At 38.3% G+C, this 22,458-nt stretch overlaps 1 protein-coding gene across 6 annotated transcripts in view; it reads right to left on the bottom strand.

Moving 5' to 3' along the window:
- Positions 1–22,458, bottom strand: part of PHKA1 (phosphorylase kinase regulatory subunit alpha 1) — a 123,410-nt gene that overhangs the window by 2,555 nt on the left and 98,397 nt on the right. For 3 of the 6 annotated variants that reach the window (XM_062183646.1, XM_062183647.1, XM_062183641.1), the window contains 10 exons: positions 21,948–22,104; positions 21,401–21,480; positions 18,955–19,033; positions 18,683–18,812; positions 13,638–13,739; positions 12,450–12,565; positions 12,282–12,320; positions 10,457–10,507; positions 2,562–2,723; positions 2,187–2,240 (listed from right to left, as the gene is read on the bottom strand). In XM_062183646.1, the coding sequence (XP_062039630.1) occupies positions 2,187–2,240; positions 2,562–2,723; positions 10,457–10,507; positions 12,282–12,320; positions 12,450–12,565; positions 13,638–13,739; positions 18,683–18,812; positions 18,955–19,033; positions 21,401–21,480; positions 21,948–22,104 (970 nt within the window). The remainder of the gene's footprint in view (positions 1–2,186; positions 2,241–2,561; positions 2,724–10,456; positions 10,508–12,281; positions 12,321–12,449; positions 12,566–13,637; positions 13,740–18,682; positions 18,813–18,954; positions 19,034–21,400; positions 21,481–21,947; positions 22,105–22,458) is intronic. The other 3 variants (XM_062183643.1, XM_062183648.1, XM_062183642.1) reach the window with 2 other exon arrangements.

The following is a 22,458-nucleotide window of genomic DNA, read 5'->3' as shown; positions in this document are numbered from 1 at the left end:
GAGCAGCCGGCGCCGTGGTTTAACAGGCTAATCCTCTGCCTTGCAGCGCCGGCACACTGGGTTCTAGTCCCGGTTGGGGCGCCGGATTCTATCCCGGTTGCCTCTCTTCCAGGCCAGCTCTCTGCTATGGCCCGGGAAGGCAGTGGAGGATGGCCCAAGTCCTTGGGCCCTGCACCCGCATGGGAGACCAGGAGAAGCACCTGGCTCCTGGCTTCGGATCAGCGAGATGCGCCGGCCGCAGCGGCCATTGGAGGGTGAACCAACGGCAAAAAGGAGGACCTTTCTCTCTGTCTCTCTCTCAAAAAAAAAAAAAAAAAAAAAAAAAAAAAGGAGCAAACTCCTCCATGTGCATGAGTGTTTATGGCAGCATTAATCTTAAGTGTAAAACTAGAAGTAACCTAAGCACAGGAATGGTTGTATAAATAATGCCATAGCATGTCATAGCAACTTGATGAGTTTTATGGAGGCATTTAAAAGAATAAAGGTAAAGGAAAATTAAGTAGGACTTAAAATTGTATATACATGATGATTAGAATTACATAAAACATCTACATATTGTTATAGTAAAAAATAGGCTTTAAGACCTGTAAAATTTTTTTTAAGATTTTTTTTTGACAGGCAGAGTGGACAGTGAGAGAGACAAAGGTCTTCCTTTTTCCGTTGGTTCACCCCTCAATGGCCGCTGCGGCTGGCCCGCTGCAGCTGGTGCACCACGCTGATCTGAAGCCAGGAGCCAGGTGCTTCTCCTGGTCTCCCATGTGGGTGCAGGGCCCAAGCACTTGGGCCATCCTCCACTGCACTCTTGGGCCACAGCAGAGAGCTGGACTGGAAGAGGGGCAACCAGGACAGAATCCGGCGCCCCGACCGGGACTAGAACCCGATGTGCCAGCACCACAGGCGGAGGATTAGCCTATTGAGGCGCAGCGCTGGCCAAGACCTGTAAAATTATTATAGGGTGAAGGACATTGAGGAATAATCATTGGTAAAGTTGTATTGAGTATGTACTCTAGGGAGGTGATGTGGACTTGGGGGTCTAAAGATCTGGGTTCAAATGCTGTCTTAGTCATTTACTAGTTATATGACTTTGGACAATCTCTAAACTTTTTTCCCCTTATTTTTATTTATTTGAAAAGTATACCTACAGAGAGAAAGAGAGAGAGAGAGAGAGAGAGAATATATCATCCATCCACTGGTTCACTCCCCAAATGGCTGCAAAGGTTGGGGTTGGTCCAGGCTGAAGCCAAAGGCCAGGAGCTTCATCTAGGTCCACATGGGTGCAGGGGCCCAAATATTTGAGCAATCTTTGGCTGCTTTCCCAGGTGTATTACCAGGGAGCTTGATCAGAAGTGAAGCAGCTGGGAAAGGAACTTGCGCAAATAAGGGATGCCAGCATCATGAGCAGAGACCTAACTCAGCCCCTCTTTAATCTGTACAGTGAGAATGACCATTCATTCTTTAGTTTTCTCACATACTTGTGTTGAAGATCAAAATAAATAATGTGAAAGTACTTTGAATACTTTTAAAAGTACTATTCAGGTATGGATACATTATTAATTCTGTTAACATTTCAAGTCTATTTAAAGGCAAAGAAAAGACAAATAGGGGACATGGTGATTTGGATAAAAGGAACAATATTAAGGCTTTTGATAATCTATGCCTCTGGTTTGCAGCAGTGCTTTCCAATGGTGATGAAATAGCAGAATCGTTATATAGGTTTTTAAAAAATCCATATCCTCAGGCCCCATCCCTGAAAATTCTAATCCACTAAGTTGGATATGGGAACCCAGGTTGATCTAACAAATAGACCTAAGGATCACTGCTTTACACTAGAGTGCTCTACAGGCATCCTATAAGAGAGGGGGTAATGATAAGGATGGGAGGGGACAAGATAAGCCATTAATTCTAGGATTTCTATCCCTTCTGCCCTCTCTAACAGTCACATAGACCAGATTAACTTAATCAGTCATTAAAAGAAGTCATACTTATATAGCTAATGGGATACATAACTACTATGTGATGTTTCCATTCAATTTTTTAAAAAAAATTCTCTCCTTTCTTTAAATGCATTTAATGTGCAGTTGACTTATAAAGGCAGAGGCCTGTTACTTTGAAAAGTGATCACTGAAATCCTTTAGCTTGGTGAACAATCAGCCAGATGAATGTGAAGGACACAGAATCTTACTTACCTCTCTAGTTGTTGAAGAAGGAAGAACAAAACCTTCCACAGAAAGTCCATGACACTACAAAGCAGAAAAATATGTCACCAAAGTTAGACTAACAACTGGGGACCTGTAAAGGAGACATGTGTTTCTTTCTTCCTTTTTTTAAAGGTTTGCTTATTTTATATGAAAGAGAAAGTGACAGAGAAGGAAAGGGAGAGGGAGAGGGAGATCTTTCATCTGCTGGTTCACACCCCAAATGACCACAACAGCCATGGCTAGGCCAGGCCAAAGCCAGGAGCCAGGGACTCTATGACAGTATAGTCATGACCTATCTTAGCCAAAGAAACTGAGAATTTCAGGAGGAAAAATAAGCAGACATCTACAATGAGTTATGCTCACCTTCTGCAAAACCTTCCACACTTTTTGATAAAATCCGATTGGCACTCTATTTAGTGCTCCATCCAGCCTTCTTCGGCGTTGCCATTGACCTTGACGACTATCTTTAGATGTGTGATGACCAGGAAAGGACCCACCACTCGTAGTCATAGAGGTTCCAGGAGACTTAGGAGAAGAATAGAGAAAAGATCATAAATCAAAATTACCTCTGTGTCTCTGACGAAGTGTTATAGCACAGTGGAAAATAAACACTGCAGCTTGATACACTACATATAAAGTGAAACAGCCAAGATAGAAAGCTTGCAGTGAAGGCAGCAGACTTAGGTATATATCACTAGTATTGTTGTAAACTGGTATAAGCTTTTCAGAAAGTAATCTGATACCTAACAAGAACTGAAAAAATACTGATGCTATGAAACATTAGCCCTTTCATTATTTGGTTATCTCTGTTAAAATTCTACCTGGTCTATGGCTTAGTTGGCTGCTCTTTTGAGTCATAAAACAAATCTTAATAAAGTTAAAAGAATTGAAATCATATGAGGTATGTCTCTAACTACAACAGAATTAAATAAGAAATGAGTTACAGAAGGAAATTTAAAAATACTCATATGTGGAAATTAAAAATACTATTAAATAACCAATGCAGTAAAGAAAAAAATCACAAGGAAAATTAAAAAATACTCTGAGGTGAATGAAAATGAAAATACAATCTACCAAAATTTATGGGATACATCTAAAACAGTGTTTGAAGAGAAAATTTGTTATAAGTTTCTGTATTGGGGCTAACATTGTGGTGCAGTAGATTAAGCAATTGCTTACGATGCTGGCATCCCATATCAGAGCACCAGTTCAAGTCCCGGCCAGCTGCTTTGCTTCTGATCCAGCTCCCTGCTAATGCATCTGGAAAAACAGCAGATGGCCCAAGTACTAGGGCTTCCGCCACACATGTGAGAGACCCAGATGGATTTCTGGGCTCCTGGCTTCAGCCTGGCCCAGACTCAGCCACTGCTGCCATTTGGGGAGTGAACTAGCAGATGGAAGATGTTTTTCTCTCTCTGTCTCTTTTTATGATTTCTGCCTTTAAAATAAATAAAATAAGTCTTTAAAAAGATGGAAATACATTTCTGTATTAAAAGAATAAATGTCTCAAATCAATAACCAAAGCTTCCACCTTATGACAATGAAAAAGAAGAGCAAGCAAAAAAGAGAAATAATAAAGATTAGAGTGGAAAGGAAATAAAGAATATAAAAATAATAGATAAAATCAATTAAACCAAAAATTTTTAATGAAAATTTAAAGAAAATGGGCAAGTATTTAGCTAGATAAAGAATAAAAGGAAAGAAAAAAGGCACATCAGTTCCAATCTTATCCAAGCAAAAAGGAGTATAAAGACATACTTACTATCAAGCAACAATGTACTAACAAATTATATAATTTAAATGAAATGGACACAGTCCTAGAAAAACACAAACTACTCAATGTTATTCAAAAAGAAACAGAGAATCTGAACAGATTTATAACAACTAAAGAGATTGAATTAGTAATAGAAATCTTCCCACAAAGAAAAACCCAAGCACACATGACTTTGCTGGTTAATTATATAAAATATTTAAAGAAGTAACACTAGTTCTTCATAAATTCCCCTCCCCAATAAAAAAAGCACTAGAGATGGGAACACTTCTCAACTTGTTCTTGATATCAAAAGGAGACAAAGACATCATAGGAAAATCTAGAAAACTGAATTTAGTGACACATAAAAAGGATTATACAACAAGATGAAGTTGGATTTATTCTAGGAATTCAAGTTATTCTAATATCTGAATATCAATTAATTTTATACACCACAAGAATAAAGAATAAAATCCACATCATTTTAACAAAATGAAACATGCCTTCCTAATTAAAAAAGAAAGAAAAAAGAAACAATCACTCAGCAAACTAGTAACATAAGGGAATTACCTCAATCTAATTAAAGGTTACATTGTTTTTTCCTCCAGGAACCCACAGCTAATAAAAAAAAGTAGTCAGAGCCTGATGTGTCCCCTCCTAGGATCAGAACAAGAGGATGCCCATTCTCACTACTTCTGTTTAACTTTGTACAGGAGACTCTAGCTAGGACAATTAAGCAAGGAAAGACGTTCAGATGCGAATGGAAGAAATAAGACCATCTCTATTTGAAGATGACATGATCTTGTATATAGAAAATTCTAAGGAATTCATTAAAAAATCACAACTAATAAGTGAATAAAATTGCATGATATAATTATGATCAATAACCAAAGAGATTATATTTCACTTGAATAGACATTTCACCAAAGAAGACATTCAAATGGCCAACAGATATATATGGACATACAATGGACATAAAAAAGGAAGGAAATGTTGCAATATATGACAACATGGATGAACCTGGAGGATTTTATGCTAAGTGAAATAAGCCCATCGCAGAAAGACAAATACTGTATGATTACAGTTATGTGAGTTATCTAAAGTAGTCAAAGTCATAGATGAAGAGACAATAGTGATTGCTGGGAAATGGGAAGATAAGGAAATGGGGACTTGTTATTCCATTGGTATAACGTTTCAGTTATGCAAGGTGAGTAGGTTCTAGAAGTACTGTCTCACATCATGCCTGTAGTTAACCAAACTGTATTATACACTTAAATTTTTTTTAACAATCACCAGACTGAAGAGACACTCACACACTGGGGGAAAATATTATCAAACTATTATTTTGACAAAGGATTAATATCCAGAATACATCAGGATCTCAAAAAACTCACAACAAAACAGACAATATAGTTAAGAAATGGGCAAAGGATCTGAATTGATATTTCTCAAAAGAAGAAATACAAATGGCCAACAAGCATAAGAAAAAATGCTCAGGATCACTAGCCATCAGAGAAGCACAAATTCAAACCACATGAGGTATCATCTCACTCCAGTTAGAATGGCTATAATCGAAAAGCATAAAAACAAATTCTGGTGAGGATGTGGAGAAAAGGGATCCTTTATATACAGTTGGTGGGAATGTAAATTATCATAGCAATTATGGAGAACAGTATGGACATTCCTAAAAAACTAAAAATGGATCTATCATATGACTCAGCTTTTGCACTTCTTGGTATATATCTACAGAAAGTTAAAACAGTATGTCAAAGTGTCAAAGAGACATCTGTATTCCCATGTTCATTGTAGACTAGTCATAATAGTCACGATATGGAATCAATGTAGGTGTTCATCAGTGACGAATGGATAAATAAAATGTGAACTATGTATGCATAATTAATGTTATCCAAGCATAAAAATAAAGAAATTTTGACATCTACAACAAAATGGATAGAGTTATGTCATTATGTTGAGTGAAGTAAGCCAGACATAGAAAGACTGCATGTTCTTCTGAATATGTGGAAGTTTAATCAGATCTTAGAATAGTGATTACCAAGGCTTGAAACAATGGGAGGAGGGGGGATAGAGGGAGTTTGGATAACAAGGTCCATTAGAAGAAGTAACAGAAGTAGTAATAAGGGGCTGGCGCTGTGGCTCACTTGGTTAATCCTCCGCCTGCAGCGCCGGCATCCCATATGGGCGCCAGGTTTTAGTCCCTGCACCAGCCTGGGAGACCAGGAGGAAGCATCTGTCTCCTGGCCTCGGACTGGCATAGCTCTGGCCGTTGCGGCCATTTGGGGGGTGAACCAATGGAAGGAAGACCTTTCTCTCATCTCTCTCTCACTGTCTGTCAAATTTTAAAAAAAGTAGTAATAAGATGGAAGAAGCAAAATAGATGTAGTAAGACAGAATTAGTAAGTTCTAATGTTCCACAGCACAGTGAGGTGATTATAATTCATAATAATGTACCACATACTGCATCGATAACTAGAAGACAGAAGCTGGAAATCTGTAAACACAAAGAAATATGATGTGGAAAAGGCTAATTGCTCTATTTGATCAGTTTGTGCTATATACATGTGTTGAAATATTGCATGCCCCCCCAAATGTAAAAATATTACATGTTGAAATTTTTTAATAAAGAAAAAAAACAATAAAATTGGACCATGCACCTCACACCGTACACAAAAATAGATCATTGTACAGAAATGAGTTAACATAGCAAGCTAGAACTGCTACTTTTGGAAGGCATGCTTACAAGGCTGGCCCATGACTGGCATCTGGAAATCTGGATTTGGAGAGGCTTCCTAATAAATCATAGTTTTGAGTACAAACTATATGCTGAGACATATGAGTCCTCTTAGTGAATCACTGAACCCAGGCATGGTCTTGGGGACAACCCCAACATAATCACAGACCTACATTGTAAAAGCTAAATCTATAAAAATCTTAGAATAAGAATAGCAAGAATATTTGTGATTTGTTCAAAGCCTTTTTAGATGTGATACCAAAAACATGAGCAACAGATCAAAAAAGAGACAGAAGCAGGCATTTGGCATAGTGGTTAAAATACCACTTGGGACTCTCACATTCCATTTGGACACCCTGATTTGAGGCCCAGCTCATCTGCTTCCAATCCAGCTTCCTGCTAATGTGCACCCTGGAAGGCAGCCAATGATGGCTTAAGTACTTGGGTCCCTGCCACTCATGTGGGAGAGTAGGACTGAGTTCTGGGCTCCTGGCTCCAGCCTGGCCCAGCCCTAGTAGCTGCAGGCATTTGGGGAGTGAACCCGTGGATGGAAGGGTTGATAAGGATGTAAAAAAATTGGAACCCTTATATATTGCCGTAGGAATGTAAAATGATGTAACTCCTTTGGAAATGTTTGGCAGTTCTTCAGAATGTTAAAAACAGTTACCATATGACTGAATACTTCTAATCTGAGATATATCTCCAAGGGAAATGAAAACATATGTCCTTACAAAAATTTATACATGAAGGTTTATAGCAGCATTATTCATAACAGCTGAAAAAGTGGAAACAATCCAGATGCCTACCAATTGATGAATGGATAAATAAAATATGTTATATCAATATAATGGGATATTATTCAACAATACAAAGGAATGAAGTTTTGATACATGGTACAATATAATAAACATTGAAAAAGATTATACCAAGCAAAGGATGAAATGCACTGGAGAAAGTTTAGATTCAGAAACAAAGATAAGATAGAAGATAATAGGAATATTTTCTGAGATAAAAACTTTTCATAGTTTAATTTGGGCCAAATGCCTTAATCACCAGCCACTGCTATGTAAAAGAGAAAAGTACCCCCAAACATTTCTATTAGTAAGTGACTATCATAATGATCTCCCAAGTAGATGAACTGCCATTTATTCATCTTCATTGCTGTTCTCTACCGTCAGGATTGCAGGCTGTTGAGATTGGGGTCAAACTCGAAAGTGTATATATCTGACAGTGAATAATTGAGACTTTTCCAAAACCAAATATCAATAGTTTTGAATTTTTAGGTTAAATTTTCTTCTATGTCTTGGTCTCCTATTAACATGGATATGACATACTTTGACAAGTCTTATTAATTCATACAGGATATATGAGTATGGGCAATGAAAATACCAATATTGTTTCCAATAAGTTTTCAGTTTTTTGTTTGACTGTCATCTGTTCTAAATGCCATCAGTGTAAGAGATCTTAAATCATAGGCCATTATGAGTCACTGATTCAAACTGAAGAAATGTAATTAGAGATAAGTCTTCCTAAACTAAAAGCCTTGTGAGGGCAAGGAACACATCTGTTTCATTCACTGTTGTAGCTGCAGTGCCTGGCATAAAATTGGTACTTAAATAACATTTACTAAATGAATTAATAATCAGAACAGCTCACTCAGTGGTTTTCAAATTTAAAAGTGCATCAGAATCACGTAAAGAGCTAATTAAAACCTGCTTGCTAGATATCACCTTCAGTACTTCTAATTCAGTAAACCTAGGCTGGGGACCAAGAATTTGCATTCGACATTCCCAGGTGATACTGATACTGTCTAGCACAATGCCTGGTACATAGCAGGAATATAATAGGGGGTCATACTACGGCATAGTGGGTAAGCCTCCACCTGGGATACTGGCATCCTATATGGGTGCTGGGTTGTGTCCTGGCTGCTCTTCTTCAGATCCAGTTCTCTGCTTATGGCCTGGGAAGGCAACGGAGGATGACCCAAGTGTTTGGGGACCTGAACCAGTGTGAGAAAACTGGAAGAAGCTCCTGGCTCCTGGCTTCAGATTAGCTCAGCTCAGCTCTGGCTGTTGAGGCCATTTGGGGAGTGAACCAGTGGATGGAAGACTTTTCTCTATATATAACTCTGCCTCTCAAATAAATAAATCTTTAAAAAAAAGAATATAATAAATTATATCAGTTGAACAAATAAACAGGACTTAACAAATGTTCCTTAAATTTTGTTTTCTGAACTGGAAAAGAAGATGGAATTGAACTCCCTCCCCTGCCTTACTGGAAAAGAAATAGAAAGATTTCATCTCCCATTTATGAAGCTGCTTCATACTTATTTTAGTTCTTTTTAAAAAATATTTATTTATTTATTTGAGAGGTAGAGTTACAGAGAGAGAGAGAGAGACAGAGACAGAGAAAGGTCTTTCATCGGCTGGTTCACTTCTCAAATGGCCACAATGGTAGGTGTTGGGCCGATCCGAAGCCAGGAGCCAGGAGCCAGGAGCCAGAAGATTCTTCTAGGTCTCCTACATAGATCATAGATACAGGGGCCCAAACACTTGGACCATATTCCACTGCTTTCCCAGGACAGAGCAGAGAGCTGGATCTGAAGAGGAGCAGCTGGGACTTGAACTAGTGCCCATATGGGATGCTGGCACTTCAGGCCTTGCCACACCGCCAGCCCCTATTTTAGTTCTTGATTAATTTTTTTCTTTTTATTCAACCAGTGTATGTCATACAGATTTCATGTATTTTCTATATACAGATATAGGAACACAATGAAACTTCCCACCCTACCCTCATTTCCTCCCATACTCTCACCCTTCCTCCTCCTTCCTCTCCTATTCTCTTAATTTTTAGATTAAGTGAAACTTGCAGTTTATTTTATACTCGTAAGATTAATCCTACACTAAGTAAAGAGTTCAACAAATAGTAAGAAGAAAAAACAGTGTTCCTGGGGCCAGTGCCATGGCGCACTAGGTTAATCCTCTGCTTGTGGTGCCAGCATCCAATATGGGCGCTGGTTCTAGTCCCAGTTGCTCCTCTTCCAGTCCAGCTCCCTGCTGTGGCCTGGGAAAGCAGTGGAGGATGGCCCAGGTGCTTAGGCCCCTGCACCCGCATGGGAGACCAGGAAGAAGCACCTGGCACCTGGCTTCGGATCAACGCAGCTCCGGCCGTTGCAGCCATTTGGGGAGTGAACCAAGGGAAGGAAGACCTTTCTCTCTGTCTCTCTCTCTCCCTGTCTGTAACTCTACCTGTCAAATAAATAAATAAAATCTTAAAAAAAAGTGTTCCTCAACAGTGGAGACAAGGGCTGTAAACAATCATCAAAGCTCAAAGTGTCAATTTCATTTCTATAAATTACATTTTTTGGTACTCTATTAGTTACCAAGGATCAGGGAAAACATATAGTATTTGTCTTTTTGGAACTGGCTTACTTCACTAAATATAATGGTTTTTAGTTATATCCACAGTGTGTGTGTGTGTGTGTGTGTATAATTTCTTTATACAGTCATCAGTTGATGGACATTTGGGTTGATTCCATATTGTAGCTATTGTGAATTATGCTGCAATGAACATGGTGGTACAGATAACCCTTTCATATGCTGATTTCATTTCCCTTGGGTAAATTCTCAGGAGTGGGTTGGCTGGGTCATATAGTAGGTCTATTTTCAGATTTCTGAGGTTTCTCCATACTGCCTTCCGCTTAACAGCATATTCAAAGCACTGGTGAATGGCATGTAATAAAAAAAAATCAGCAGTTACCAGAAAAGATGGTGACATCAAATCTGTACCCAGCAAATGACCACCATTGGGCTAAGAAAAGAAAAAGAAAATAGAAATGTAAAGGGATATGGCAAGGCAATTACTTATATATTTTAAAAGTTATAAGCAGAGTAAAAGTACAGATTATTTAAGCAATTAGCCAGTATGTTATCAGTAAAAAGCTGATGAAATAGCCTTCCTGTAACAGGGGTGAGGAACTTCTTCTGCCATTGGCTACTGGGATATTTATAACTTCATTTGCAGGTCATACAAAATTATCAATTTAAAAATTAGCCTGCTATAGATTTATTGAATTTTGAGTTCTGTTGTCAGTTGCCTCAGCAGGGCCAGACCAAATGGTTTCACTGGCCTTATGTGGCCCATGGGCTAGACACCCCACCCTTACTAGAAGTCATGATAAAGCCTAAGATAGATAAATAAAACTATCTTAAGAATTTTCCCTCATAATCAGAAAAATGGGCATTGCTGAGAGGTGGAAAAGAAATTAGAATAACACAAAATACCAAACAGGCAGGGGAGAATGAAAATTAATACTGAGAAGTAGGAAAGTAATGAAAGTTCTCTAAATTATAGCCCTAATGATTTTGGCTTCCTTGAAGACCTGTAAGTAGTGTATTTGTAGAAAAAAACTGAAATGATATAGCTGAGCAGGTCAACTCTTAATATATTAATCTAGCTTGGAACATGGACTTCTAGTTCTAAATATATAATGAACTTGTAACACTGCATGATTATAAACAACTATAAAAAGTTTAGCCAATCACTCTCAACCAAAACAAGGATTGCACACCAACATGATTTTTTTTCAATTATTGAATATAATTCTTTCACTTTTCAAATAGGAGAGGTTTCAGATTATTCAGTTTATCTGGGAAAAATTATACAGTGAACTTTTTTTTCAACTCAAGGCCCTTTTTAATTTCATTCTGTACTTGCCCTTGCTCAAAAGCGAATGCTGTCAAAAGGTATTTGATAAGTGTACTCAAATGAAGTTTACTCCAAATTAAGCTTCAAGCTTTGGGGTCATTCTTTTACAAAAGGATTTCTGATTCTTTTAACAAACAAAGTCTCCATTTCACATCTTCTCTTATGAATGTATTTTAATACCATAAGCTATCATAATTTTATCCTAAAAGCAAGGGAAGTAATTTTAAGCTTTTCGTATGATGTCTTTATAGGAGCAACCAAATTAGTACCTTCTCAAGTTGGAGATCTTGAAACTACATTATTTCCCAGAGTTTTAAAAGAAGCTAGGGAAGGCTGTGTTAACTATTCCTTTGTGTAATGTAAAAACTCACGGATCCTCACCTACAGGGAAAAGTAAGAGGGTACAGTATGGTGGTTGGTGACTCTCAACAACTGTCAGACTGATTTAGATGCTTCTCTGAGTCTACAATACCTTTCATATATCTCTATCATGGCAATGATAAAAGTTAAATTGTGGAACAATACCTGAATATAGATTTAAAAATCTTGCATTCTCTCTAGTATCTACTCTTAAAACTAGCAAGTCTAGGTTTAGTTTTGTAAGGAGAATGAATTCCAAAATTGCACATTGATCTTAGCAAAGAGGGATTCAGGATTTCTTTTCTTTTCTATCAGATGCAAGTTACTTTCCTCCTAAAATTAACAAAAGAGCTTGGTCCATAAAAAGGAAAACCATAAAATGATTGTTATAAAAGAAATTAAAACAAACTATTCCACAGTATGTTATTTTTTTTTTGTAAAAAGGCCAAGAGCTCATGCATGCTACATAGAATTAAAAGTAAGTTAAACTATATCCAAGGATCTCTAGTTGTTTCACCTGACTCTCTGTTGAGATAGACAGTCTACGAAATTCCACCTGAAAAATAAATGCCTCAAATTAAATTCAGGATATGAGACAAAATAAATGATCTCAACAAAGACTCATTCTGAAAGAATGTTCTTAAACATGACAATATTAGAGTTAATTCATGAAATAGTATCCTACCTGCTTTATCTCACTTTTTAATTGCATGATCCCAGTTCGTTCCGTTTTGGTTGCTCCAACAGCACCGATCTCATGGATAGAAATAGCAGGACTGACATTTGAATCAGTGGGACGAACTATGTAGTATGAAAGATTAAAGAGAAAGGGGACAATTCAATTTTTTCTTTACCATGTTAAGAGATTTAGATATGTTCCTACTTTTATTTTTAACTTAATTTTAAAAACCAACTAGTAGAACCTCATTGGAGTGTAGTCCATGTACCAGCAGCATCAGTGTCAGCTGGGGACTTGTTAGTAGAATCTCAGACCCCAACCCAGGGCTACTGAATCCTTATCACACTAAGTTCTGGCATCTATCCATTTTGATCACATATATTATCTTTATCCTAATCCTAAAAGTTGAGAATGACAGATAAGATCTTTTCGTTTGCTCTGCTGCTTTAGAGAGAGAAAAACAAATAACACTGCAAAAATCATAAGAGGGGGTGAATAGTAGCTTGCCATGGACTTCTAGACAAATTTGAAGTTGAAGTTGAAAGGATATATTAGATATACTGAAGCAGCTACACACACATAAAGTGCTACTTAATTACTCTCAATGATAACACAAGAACGTTTCAGATGCAATGGATTGTAAGTCATCTTAAAGCAGAGAATTAGGATAATGTAAGGAAATGGACAAAGCAGTTAAAATGAAACATGTTAGTAATCAATCAACTTAGTTGAGACAAGCTGAGAGTATTCCTTATCCAAATGTTTAGAACAAGAAGTGTTTCAGATTTCTTTTGGATGTTGGATATTTTGGAGACACAAAATTCCGTATACATCTTATATACAAAGTCTGAAGGCAATTTTATACACTATTTTTACTTCACTTGAATTTTTACTGTGATTCATCATATGAGATCAGGTGCATGTCGGTGCTCAACAATTTTGGATTTTGAAACATATCAAATTTTTGATTTTCAGATTAGGGATGCTAAATCTGCATATCATTTAAGGAAAAAAGGATAAGACATATAGTGGTTTCCAAATCTTGTTCCAGAAAATACTTTGCTTTTAATTGTTTTATCCATTGGACTTCTATTTATTGGAGGCAAAAAGTTCCTTTTACCGAAATACTTTTGAAAGCAATGAGACACATGAAACCAAATGCTCTGAAACAGAAATGCAGTTATTCCATCTTACCACTTCGTTCCACTCCAAACTCCTTGCCACTGAGAATGTGGTGCAGGAGATTCTTCATGGCTGAAGGACTGAGATTCATCAGGCCCTCCGTGGCTTCCTCAGCTATGTGGTAGAAATATTAAGACAGAAAGACTTCTAATTTGTCTGCCATACCCGCCCTATTTTTTCTGTTTGCTTTCTTGCTTAGAATTTCTGAGTCACTTGATCAAATGGAATCAAAAAATAACTTTCTAGCTTCATAACCTTAGCTATTCATACAGGTATAGATCCTTAATTGTTTAAGGACTGACTGCACAATTTGTGGATTGGCTACATCATTGATTTCTTCTTCTCACCCCTTCCACAACATTAGGGTATTCAGCAACAGTTGAGAAGAATAGAAAAATGTTGGAACTGGAGGCCATTAAAAGACAGGTAATGAGTGTATATATGCAAATGGACTAAAATAATTGAATCTTCTCACCCTGAAAATAGAGACTTAAAAGAAAATATATATGAATCTATGAAATTAATAAAAATATTGGGAGGATAACTTGAACTTTTTCATCAACATGAGATACTCACTGAGAGCTTATTACCCACAGATCATCATTTTCAGCAATGCTGGTATAAAAGGATATGACATGGTACCTGACCTTGAGAGGCTGATTATCTGGGAGAGTTGGAATATGTAAACAAGCAAAACAAAACGTTGCATACACTGTGTTTGAAGCGACAAATATTGGCAAAAAATGCTTTGGAGATAGGAGGAGACATTAATCTCTAAGGCTGGGGACTGATAAAATTAGTGGAAGTACTGTTGAAGTAGTAGGTCGAGGTCTTGAATATCATACCCAGGAATCTTGACTTTATCCTTTGTGACATAAAGAACCATGGTTTTGATGAATCCAAAGGAAAAAGTTCCATAACAGATAATTAAGGAAAAATGAAGACTGACTGTTTGGTGGTTAGCTGGACAACCACACCCTCTCACAAAACATATCTTAATATCACAACTAGAGAATATTATATAATAAAAGAGTATTTCAAAAAGTTCATGGAAAATGGAATTAAAAGATAAGTTCACATTGGTGCAAAAAATTTTGAAAGCCATGAATAGTTTTTTCGAGTATTTTTAAGGTTTATTTATTTATTTATTTAAAAGAGGGAGACAGGCTGGCGCCGTGGCTTAACAGGCTAATCCTCCGCCTTGCAGCGCCGGCACACCAGGTTCTAGTCCTGGTCGGGGTGCCGGATTCTATCCCGGTTGCCCCTCTTCCAGGCCAGCTCTCTGCTATGGCCCGGGAAGGCAGTGGAGGATGGCACAAGTCTTTGGGTCCTGCACCCGCATGGGAGACTAGGAGAAGCACCTGGCTCCTGGCTTTGGATCAGCGAGATGCGCCGGCCGCAGTGGCCATTGGAGGGTGAACCAACGGCAAAAAGGAAGACCTTTCTCTTTGTCTCTCTCACTCACTATCCACTCTGCCTGTTAAAAATAAATAAATAAAATGAAAGAGGGAGACAGAGAGAGAGAGAGAGAGAGAGAGAGAATCTTCCATACGCTGGTTCACTCTACAACAGCCGGGGCTCAGCCAGGCTGAAGCCAGGAGTCAGGAGCTTCTTCCAGATCTCCTACATGCGTGCAGGGGCCCAAGAACTTGGGCCATCTTCCGCTGCTTTCCCAGGGTATTAGCAGGGAGCTGGATTGAAGTGGAGCAGCCTGGACTCGAACCAGTGCTCATATGGGATACCAGCATTGCAGGAGGCAGCTTTACCCTCTAAGCCAAAATGCCAGCCCCAGTTTTTTCATAATATGCATTTTCATGAACTTTTTAAACATCTTTCATAGGCATGGGTTTCAAAAAACTTCTGTAGCAAAATAAAATTATAGTTTTATTTATTTTTTATGTGACAGGCAGAGAGACAAAGAGTGCTCTCATCTGCTGTTTACTCTCCAAATACCCATAATGGTAGGAGCAGGGAGAAAAGCTCGGAGCCAGGAACTCAATCCAGGTTTCTCATTTGGGTGGCAGGAACCTGATCATTTGGGGAGTCATCACTGCCTCCCAGGGTCTGCATTAGCAGGAAGCTGGAGTTAGGAGCAGAGTCAGGTTTTGAATCCAGGTACTCTAATATTAGACCAGGACATCTTTAAAAAATTTTAAATTAGGGTTGTCCAAGGTGAAGTAATGATATAGCTAGTACTGAAACAGTATTTTTACACTTTGTGGTTATGTGTGGGTGCAAACTGATGAAATCTTTACTTAGTATATACTGAAGCGATCTTCTGTATATAAAGATAATTGAAAATGAAAAAAAAAAAAACCTTGGTGTTAAATTGGAAATTACATAGAAAAGTAATCAATCTTTTTTTAAAAAATATCATGCAGGATCTCTGTCATTAATGTGCTGTACACTGTTGTTTAATGCTATAACTAGTACTCCAACAGTATTTTTCACTTGGTGTTGCTATGTGAGGGCAAACTGTTGAAATCTTTACTTAGTATATACTAAACTGATCTTCTGTATATAAAGAGAATTGAAAATGAATCTTGATGTGAATGGAAGCGGAGAGCGAGTGGGAAAGGGGAGGGTTGCGGGGGGGAGGAAGTTATGGGGGGGAAGCCTTTGTAATCCATAAGCTGTACTTTGGAAATTTATATTCATTAAATAAAAAAAAATTTAAATTAATTTTTATTAATACACAGAGAACATATTTTAAGTAGTTCATAAATATAATTCTTTTTTTTTACTTATTTGACAGGTAGAGTTATAGACAGTGAGAGAGAGAGAGAGAGAAAAGTCTTCCTTCTCTTGGTTTACCCCCAAATGGCCGCTATGGCTGGCGCTGCGCCAATCCAAAGCCAGGAGCCAGGTGCTTCTTCCTGGTCTCCCATGCGGGTGCAGGGCCCAAGCACTTGGGCCATCCTCCACTGCCTTCCTGGGCCACAGCAGACAGCTGGACTGGAAGAGGAGCAACTGGGACTAGAACCTGGCATCTATATGGGATGCCAGCGCCGCAAGGCAGAGGATTAACCAAGTGAGCCACGGCACCAGCCCCTATAAATATAATTCTAAGAATATAATGATAGTTCCCTCCCTCCCTACTCCTTCTTTTCTTTTTTTCCTTTTTAAACTTTTGCAATATTTTTAGTTTACTTTATAATCACAGGGTTAATGCTCCACTAAATAAAAAGTTCAACAAGTTAAAATTAGAAAGACCACTGTTCAACAGGAATATAGACAAGGGCTATAAACAATATTCAAATCCCAAGATGTCAATTTCACTTATATATATGAAGGGTTTTTTTTGTACTCTATATATTAGCTACCACAAATCAGTGTAAACATATGATATTTGTATTTTTAGGTCTGACCTATTTTACTAAGCATAATGGTCTCCAGATGCATCCATTTGTTGCAAAAGACAAGATTTTAGTGTTTTTTTAATGTCTGAGTAGTATTCCATCATGTATATATATATTTTTTCTTTATCGAGTCATCAGTTGATGCATATCTGGGTTGACTCCATATCTTAGCTATTGTGAATTGAGCTGCTATAAACATGGGGGTAAAAGTAACTCTTTCAAATTCCAATTTCATTTCCTTTGGGTAAATTCCCAGGAATGGGGACCAGGACATCTTAATCAGCATCTTAACTGGACAAACGCCTACCCCATTTCAATTTCACTTTCCATGAACTTTTTTGAAGTATCTGCACATTTTATGTTTAACAGTGTGCTGAACTGGAAATATTTTGTATCAAACACACTTGTATTCAAATTCCATTATTTACTAGTTCTGTTTCTTTGTGCAAGTTACCTAATCTCTCTGAGTTTCAGTTAAAGTGGGACAATAATACCTTCTATAAAGCACTGCTCTAATGCCTATAATTCCACTAAACTAGGGTCTTTTTGCTTTTTACTTGTTAAACTTCTTGTTTGGTGAAGCAATAAGCCTTTTTACTGTAATGTAAATTTAAAATATTATCTCAAAAACTAAAAAAAGAAAGGGAGAGGGAGCATGGGTGGGAAAGAGAGAAGAGAGAGAAGGAGGACGGAGGGAGGAAGAGAATATCATATTCTTAACTATATCTACAAAGTATATTCAAACTGTTAAAAATTCATTACATTAAAAAATTCCTAAAGAGACCCAGCTCCATATTTTTGTCCACGTTTGGGAAACTAGGTAAGCCAGGCTAAGCTGTTGTAATAAACAATAGCAGTATCCAAAAAAAAAAAAAAAAAAGTGGGGGGGCGGTTTCTGTAAGGAGTAGAAACAATTTCTCTATTTAAACACTCATATAAAGAAAAAGTCACACAGTGTCTGGCAATGTAATAGCTATAAAACAATAGCTAGCTATAAAGCAATTGCTAACCCTTCCTTCAAAGGATTACTTAAATATAAATGATCTGTGTTTGATTTAGAATTGACTCAAAGCAATATATTTAGCTACTGGTTAACAGCTCAACTGAAAACCTTCTTGGGGAAAATCTAACTGAAATGATCACTAGAATTGAGTTTTGCAATTGTGATTTTATTTTTCTGTATCATCACTATTTCAAATATTTTGCATTATTATTGCAATAAGACAAATATCAGATTCCAAAGGCCTCAACTATTCTTCTAAAAGTTATCTTGCCAAATGCACCTAAAACTGATTTCCGAGTCTTGTCAGATAAATTTTAATAAGATATTGTCTTCCTTTGATTGTAATGTTGATACATTATGATCCATTGATGTAGTGACTCAGTTTTTGTCCAGAAGCTCCACTGAACCTATCAGAACACTTTCGTAGTACAGAGAAATGAAGAGCAGTTAGGAAGAACTGGGAGTGCAGAGCCCCCAAGAGGCAGCATTTGGAAGTAGCAGGACTAATACACAAATGTGTCACCAATATCAGTCTCTTGACTTACATATTAACTGATAAACATGGGAGCAAGATTGCCATATGCAGCGTCTGAGCTGTGGATACTAATGTGTTAGCTTTCTTTTCCCCTGTATCTCAAACTCCACAGACTTTCATTAAAGTGAATTCCATGTAAAATAGTTAAGGAATTAAGTACCTGAGCATCGAAGGGAGTGGGCCAGTTCTGTTGCCATAACTTGTATGATCAGACCAATTCGAAGTCGAAACATTTCAGCAAAGAGACCAGGCTGAGTTCTCATATACATGGCTAGATATACCATTATTTCCTGTGAATGAAATGGATTTAGACAAAAAATTATGGTGCCAGTCTCCCAGTACCTATTTTGTTGTCTTTGCAAATTGCCAGCTCAATTGAAAACAACCTTTAAAGCTATCAACCAGCAGATAAGGCTTTATAGTTCTGCTCACCTGTGTAAGGATTGAAATGTTCATGTCCCCTTCACAGGCTTCCTCTATCAGCTGAGTGAGTGCCTCATAGGGGAGAGGTCTGAGGAAGACGACAGTGAAAAGAGATCAAAAAAGAAAGAAAGAAAGAAACACTCTGCAACCACTTACACATAATACATTGGAAAAATTTAAAAGCTCTTCCAAAGTTTAAGTCACTGCCACAACATCTCTTCATTACCAGTAGTATTGTGGTTCTTGCTGTCTCCAAGGCCCAGTCATTGCCCCTGCCAAACCAGTTTGGCCCACATTAACTCAGAAGAGCTCTTCTCTCTCCTGACTAAAACCTGGATTGTCCTCCTCCAAAATTTTATTTAAAATTTAGCCCATGATGTCTTTTCACCCCATGATGTCTTTTCAAACTATTCTTCCGTGGTTAGTTCTTTTAACATTTGACAGCTAACTCTAACAGTTACAAAGTAATAAACTAGGCTTTTTGGAAGCCATTTGATGACTTTAGAGTTACATTGATTTTCTAGTTTTATCAGTACACACACATGTATGTACACATTGTTCCACTTCTGACTATCATTGACATAAAGTACTCTGGGAGTGTGGACCATGCCGCATAGGTTGAAATCCTAACCCTCGGCTGGAGCCGTAGCTCACTAGGCTAATCCTCTGCCTGAGGCGCTGGCACCCCGGGTTCCAGTCCCAGTTGGGGTGCTGGATTCTGTCCCAGTTGCTCCTCTTCCAGTCCACCTCTCTGCTGTGGCCGGGGAAGGCAGTGGAGGATGACCCAAGTGCCTGGGCCCTGCACCCACATGGGAGACCAGGAGGAAGCACCTGGCTCCTGGCTTTGGATCGGCAATGTGCGCCAGCTGCAGAGCACTGGCCATAGCGGCCATTTTGGGGGTGAACCAATGGAAGGAGGACCTTTCTCTCTCTCTCTCTCACTGTCTAACTTTGCCTGTCAAAAAGAAAACAAAAAAAGGAAAAAAAAAAGAAATCCTAACCCTCAGTATGTCACAGTGTGACCTTATTTGGAGATGGGGTCTTTATAAAGGTAATTAAGTTAAACTTAAGTCATCAGGACCAGCCCTATTCTGATATGATTGAGGTACCTATAAAAAGGGAGAATTTGGAATCAGAGACATACATAGAGGGAAGAAATGCAAGGTGACATAAAAGATGGCCATGTACAAACCAAGAATGGAGGCCTGGAACCATTCCCCTCACAGCCTTCAGAAGGAACTAACCCTGCTGATATCCTGATTTGGACTTGTAGCCTCTACAACTGCTAGAAGATAAATTTCTGTTGTTTGAATCATCTAGTCGGTGGTAGTCTGTTATGGCAGCTTAAGCAAAGTAACACGCAAAGTTAGTACTATTTTCATGAAACCTTAACTTGGTCTTACACATGGAATGCATGGCAAATGCTCTAGGACATGTCTCTCTAAGCTTTAATACAGGATCTTGGAAGCAACACAAGTCATGGATGTAAACCAAGGAGATAGCATACAAGCATCAGCAAAGATATTTCTGCTTACTTCTCCCTCATTTCTTTTTCCTGATTAAACTCTATATCTAGAACATCTTGTGTTTACAAAATAAATTCTTCACTACACTGGCTACAGAAGTAGAACTGGCAGGCAGGGAGAATATCTTGTTTCAAATTATTCCCTAGCCGAAATACAGATTTTTCAGATCCTTTATGAATGAAGTCAGACTTCCTCTAAAAATACTTCTTGGAAATACAAGTATAGTCTGCTTGCAGATTTAAGTTTTGGCACTGGCGTGACATGAAATTAAACACATTTAGTGCAGATGAGTTATACTGGCATGGCTAATGGCAAAAGGAAGATCCATGAGTAAGAAATGCTCCATCCCAGCCTGTCACTCAACTTCCCACCAGCTGCACCCCCACCCTATCCTAGGGCACTTTCTCCATTTAGAAGCTGGGGCAGAACTCAGACAGTAGCAATCTGATTATAGTGTTCTTGCAAGGGTGTTGCCTCACTCACTAGGCTTGCAAGTACCCATTCTCCTTTGAATATGACTTGCACCCTTTTATTCCTTCTTGAGCAGTATGGAGTTTCTTCATCAGTAGGCTCCAGTCACACACTTTCTTGCCCTCTTTAAAGTTTGGCTGAATTTTTGTGGGTGTAATTCCTGGTGTTCTGGTTATTTTATTCTTTGTTTTGTTTTGTTTTGTTTTTGGAATGGGAAATTTGGGAAAGCCAGTAAGTAAAAAAAAAAAAAAATTTGAGCACTACTCCTTGTGAGTTTCCACTTTGATTCACTCGTGCCCTGCCATTAACAGCATTCTCGCTGGTGTCTCTGATACAAGTGTGCATGTAGAGGACACTGTCATCCATAGGCAGATTAGGGCGTGAGAATTCTGACAAGCCCAAATGGCAACTTAGAGGCTAAGAGAAGCTTGATGAAACCCAAACAACACCATACTTACGCAGATATGGTCTTTTCTCGAGGCTCTGGAGGGAGTCCCACTGTCAAATGTTTCTGGTGGGACAGAAGGTCTGTGCAGGCCTAGGAAGAGGTAAAGTACCATAACATAACATTATTCTTTTCACAACACTTCGTATTTCCATGAACATTTCTGTTCTCAGCCTGGAAACCTTTACTTTCTCTTAACTTAATGACACACCAAACTCTATTCCTCAGGAACTACCATGAAAGTCAGAAAAGAGTGGTTTCTAGGAAGAAACAATGAGTCTTTTCATCTTCTAGAAGGCATGAACTTTTAGTCTCATGTAAATTTATTCTGAAGATCTAAAGCCGCTATGGTTTACAATATCTCTATATGTCTACAATTCTTACAGTTCAGTAATGTATACTTATTATTTACAAACAAAACTAAATAACAGAAACTTCATGTTGGAAAAATCAACACTTCAAAAGATTAGAGGCTACAGTTGCCATAAAAAAAATTACAGAAACTAACTTTTAAAAACACCTCCGCTTAGATTTAGTATAAATTCAAGAACTGTTAGTACCTCATCGAGTGCTTCCACCTTCTTCCTTAAGATCCCAGAGATGTATCGGATCAGGCCCCAGTGACGAATTTTTCCAACTTTGCCATATAACTCAGTAAGAAGCTCTCTGACTGTAGCACTCCCTTCTTCATATAATTCAGTATCCCAGTCAGGTCCTCTGGAATTTTAAAGGCAGGACTACATTAAGTATAATGTTAATGTTTCAATGATGTTAATGTTTCAATGTTAAAATGGGTATACCTATTTTTGGTAGGATTTTCTCATTTGGAAACTAATATTATTTATTAAGAATCCTGATAGGGGCTGGCGCCGTGGCTCACTTGGTTAATCCTCTGCATGCGGTGCCAACATCCCATATGGGGGCCGTTGCCCCTCTTCCAGTCCAGCTCTCTGCTGTGGCCCAGGAAGGCAGTGGAGGATGGCCCAAGTGCTTGGGCCCTGCACCCGCATGGGAGACCGGGAGAAGCGCCTGGCTCCTGGCTTCGGATTGGCATAGCTCTGGCCGTAGAGG

Source organism: Lepus europaeus, chromosome X, assembly GCF_033115175.1.
Source record: "Lepus europaeus isolate LE1 chromosome X, mLepTim1.pri, whole genome shotgun sequence".
In the NCBI taxonomy this organism is placed as follows: Eukaryota; Metazoa; Chordata; class Mammalia; order Lagomorpha; family Leporidae; genus Lepus; species Lepus europaeus.
Note: the sequence above shows the minus strand (reverse complement) of the source record. Positions and strands in the feature narration are given on the sequence as shown.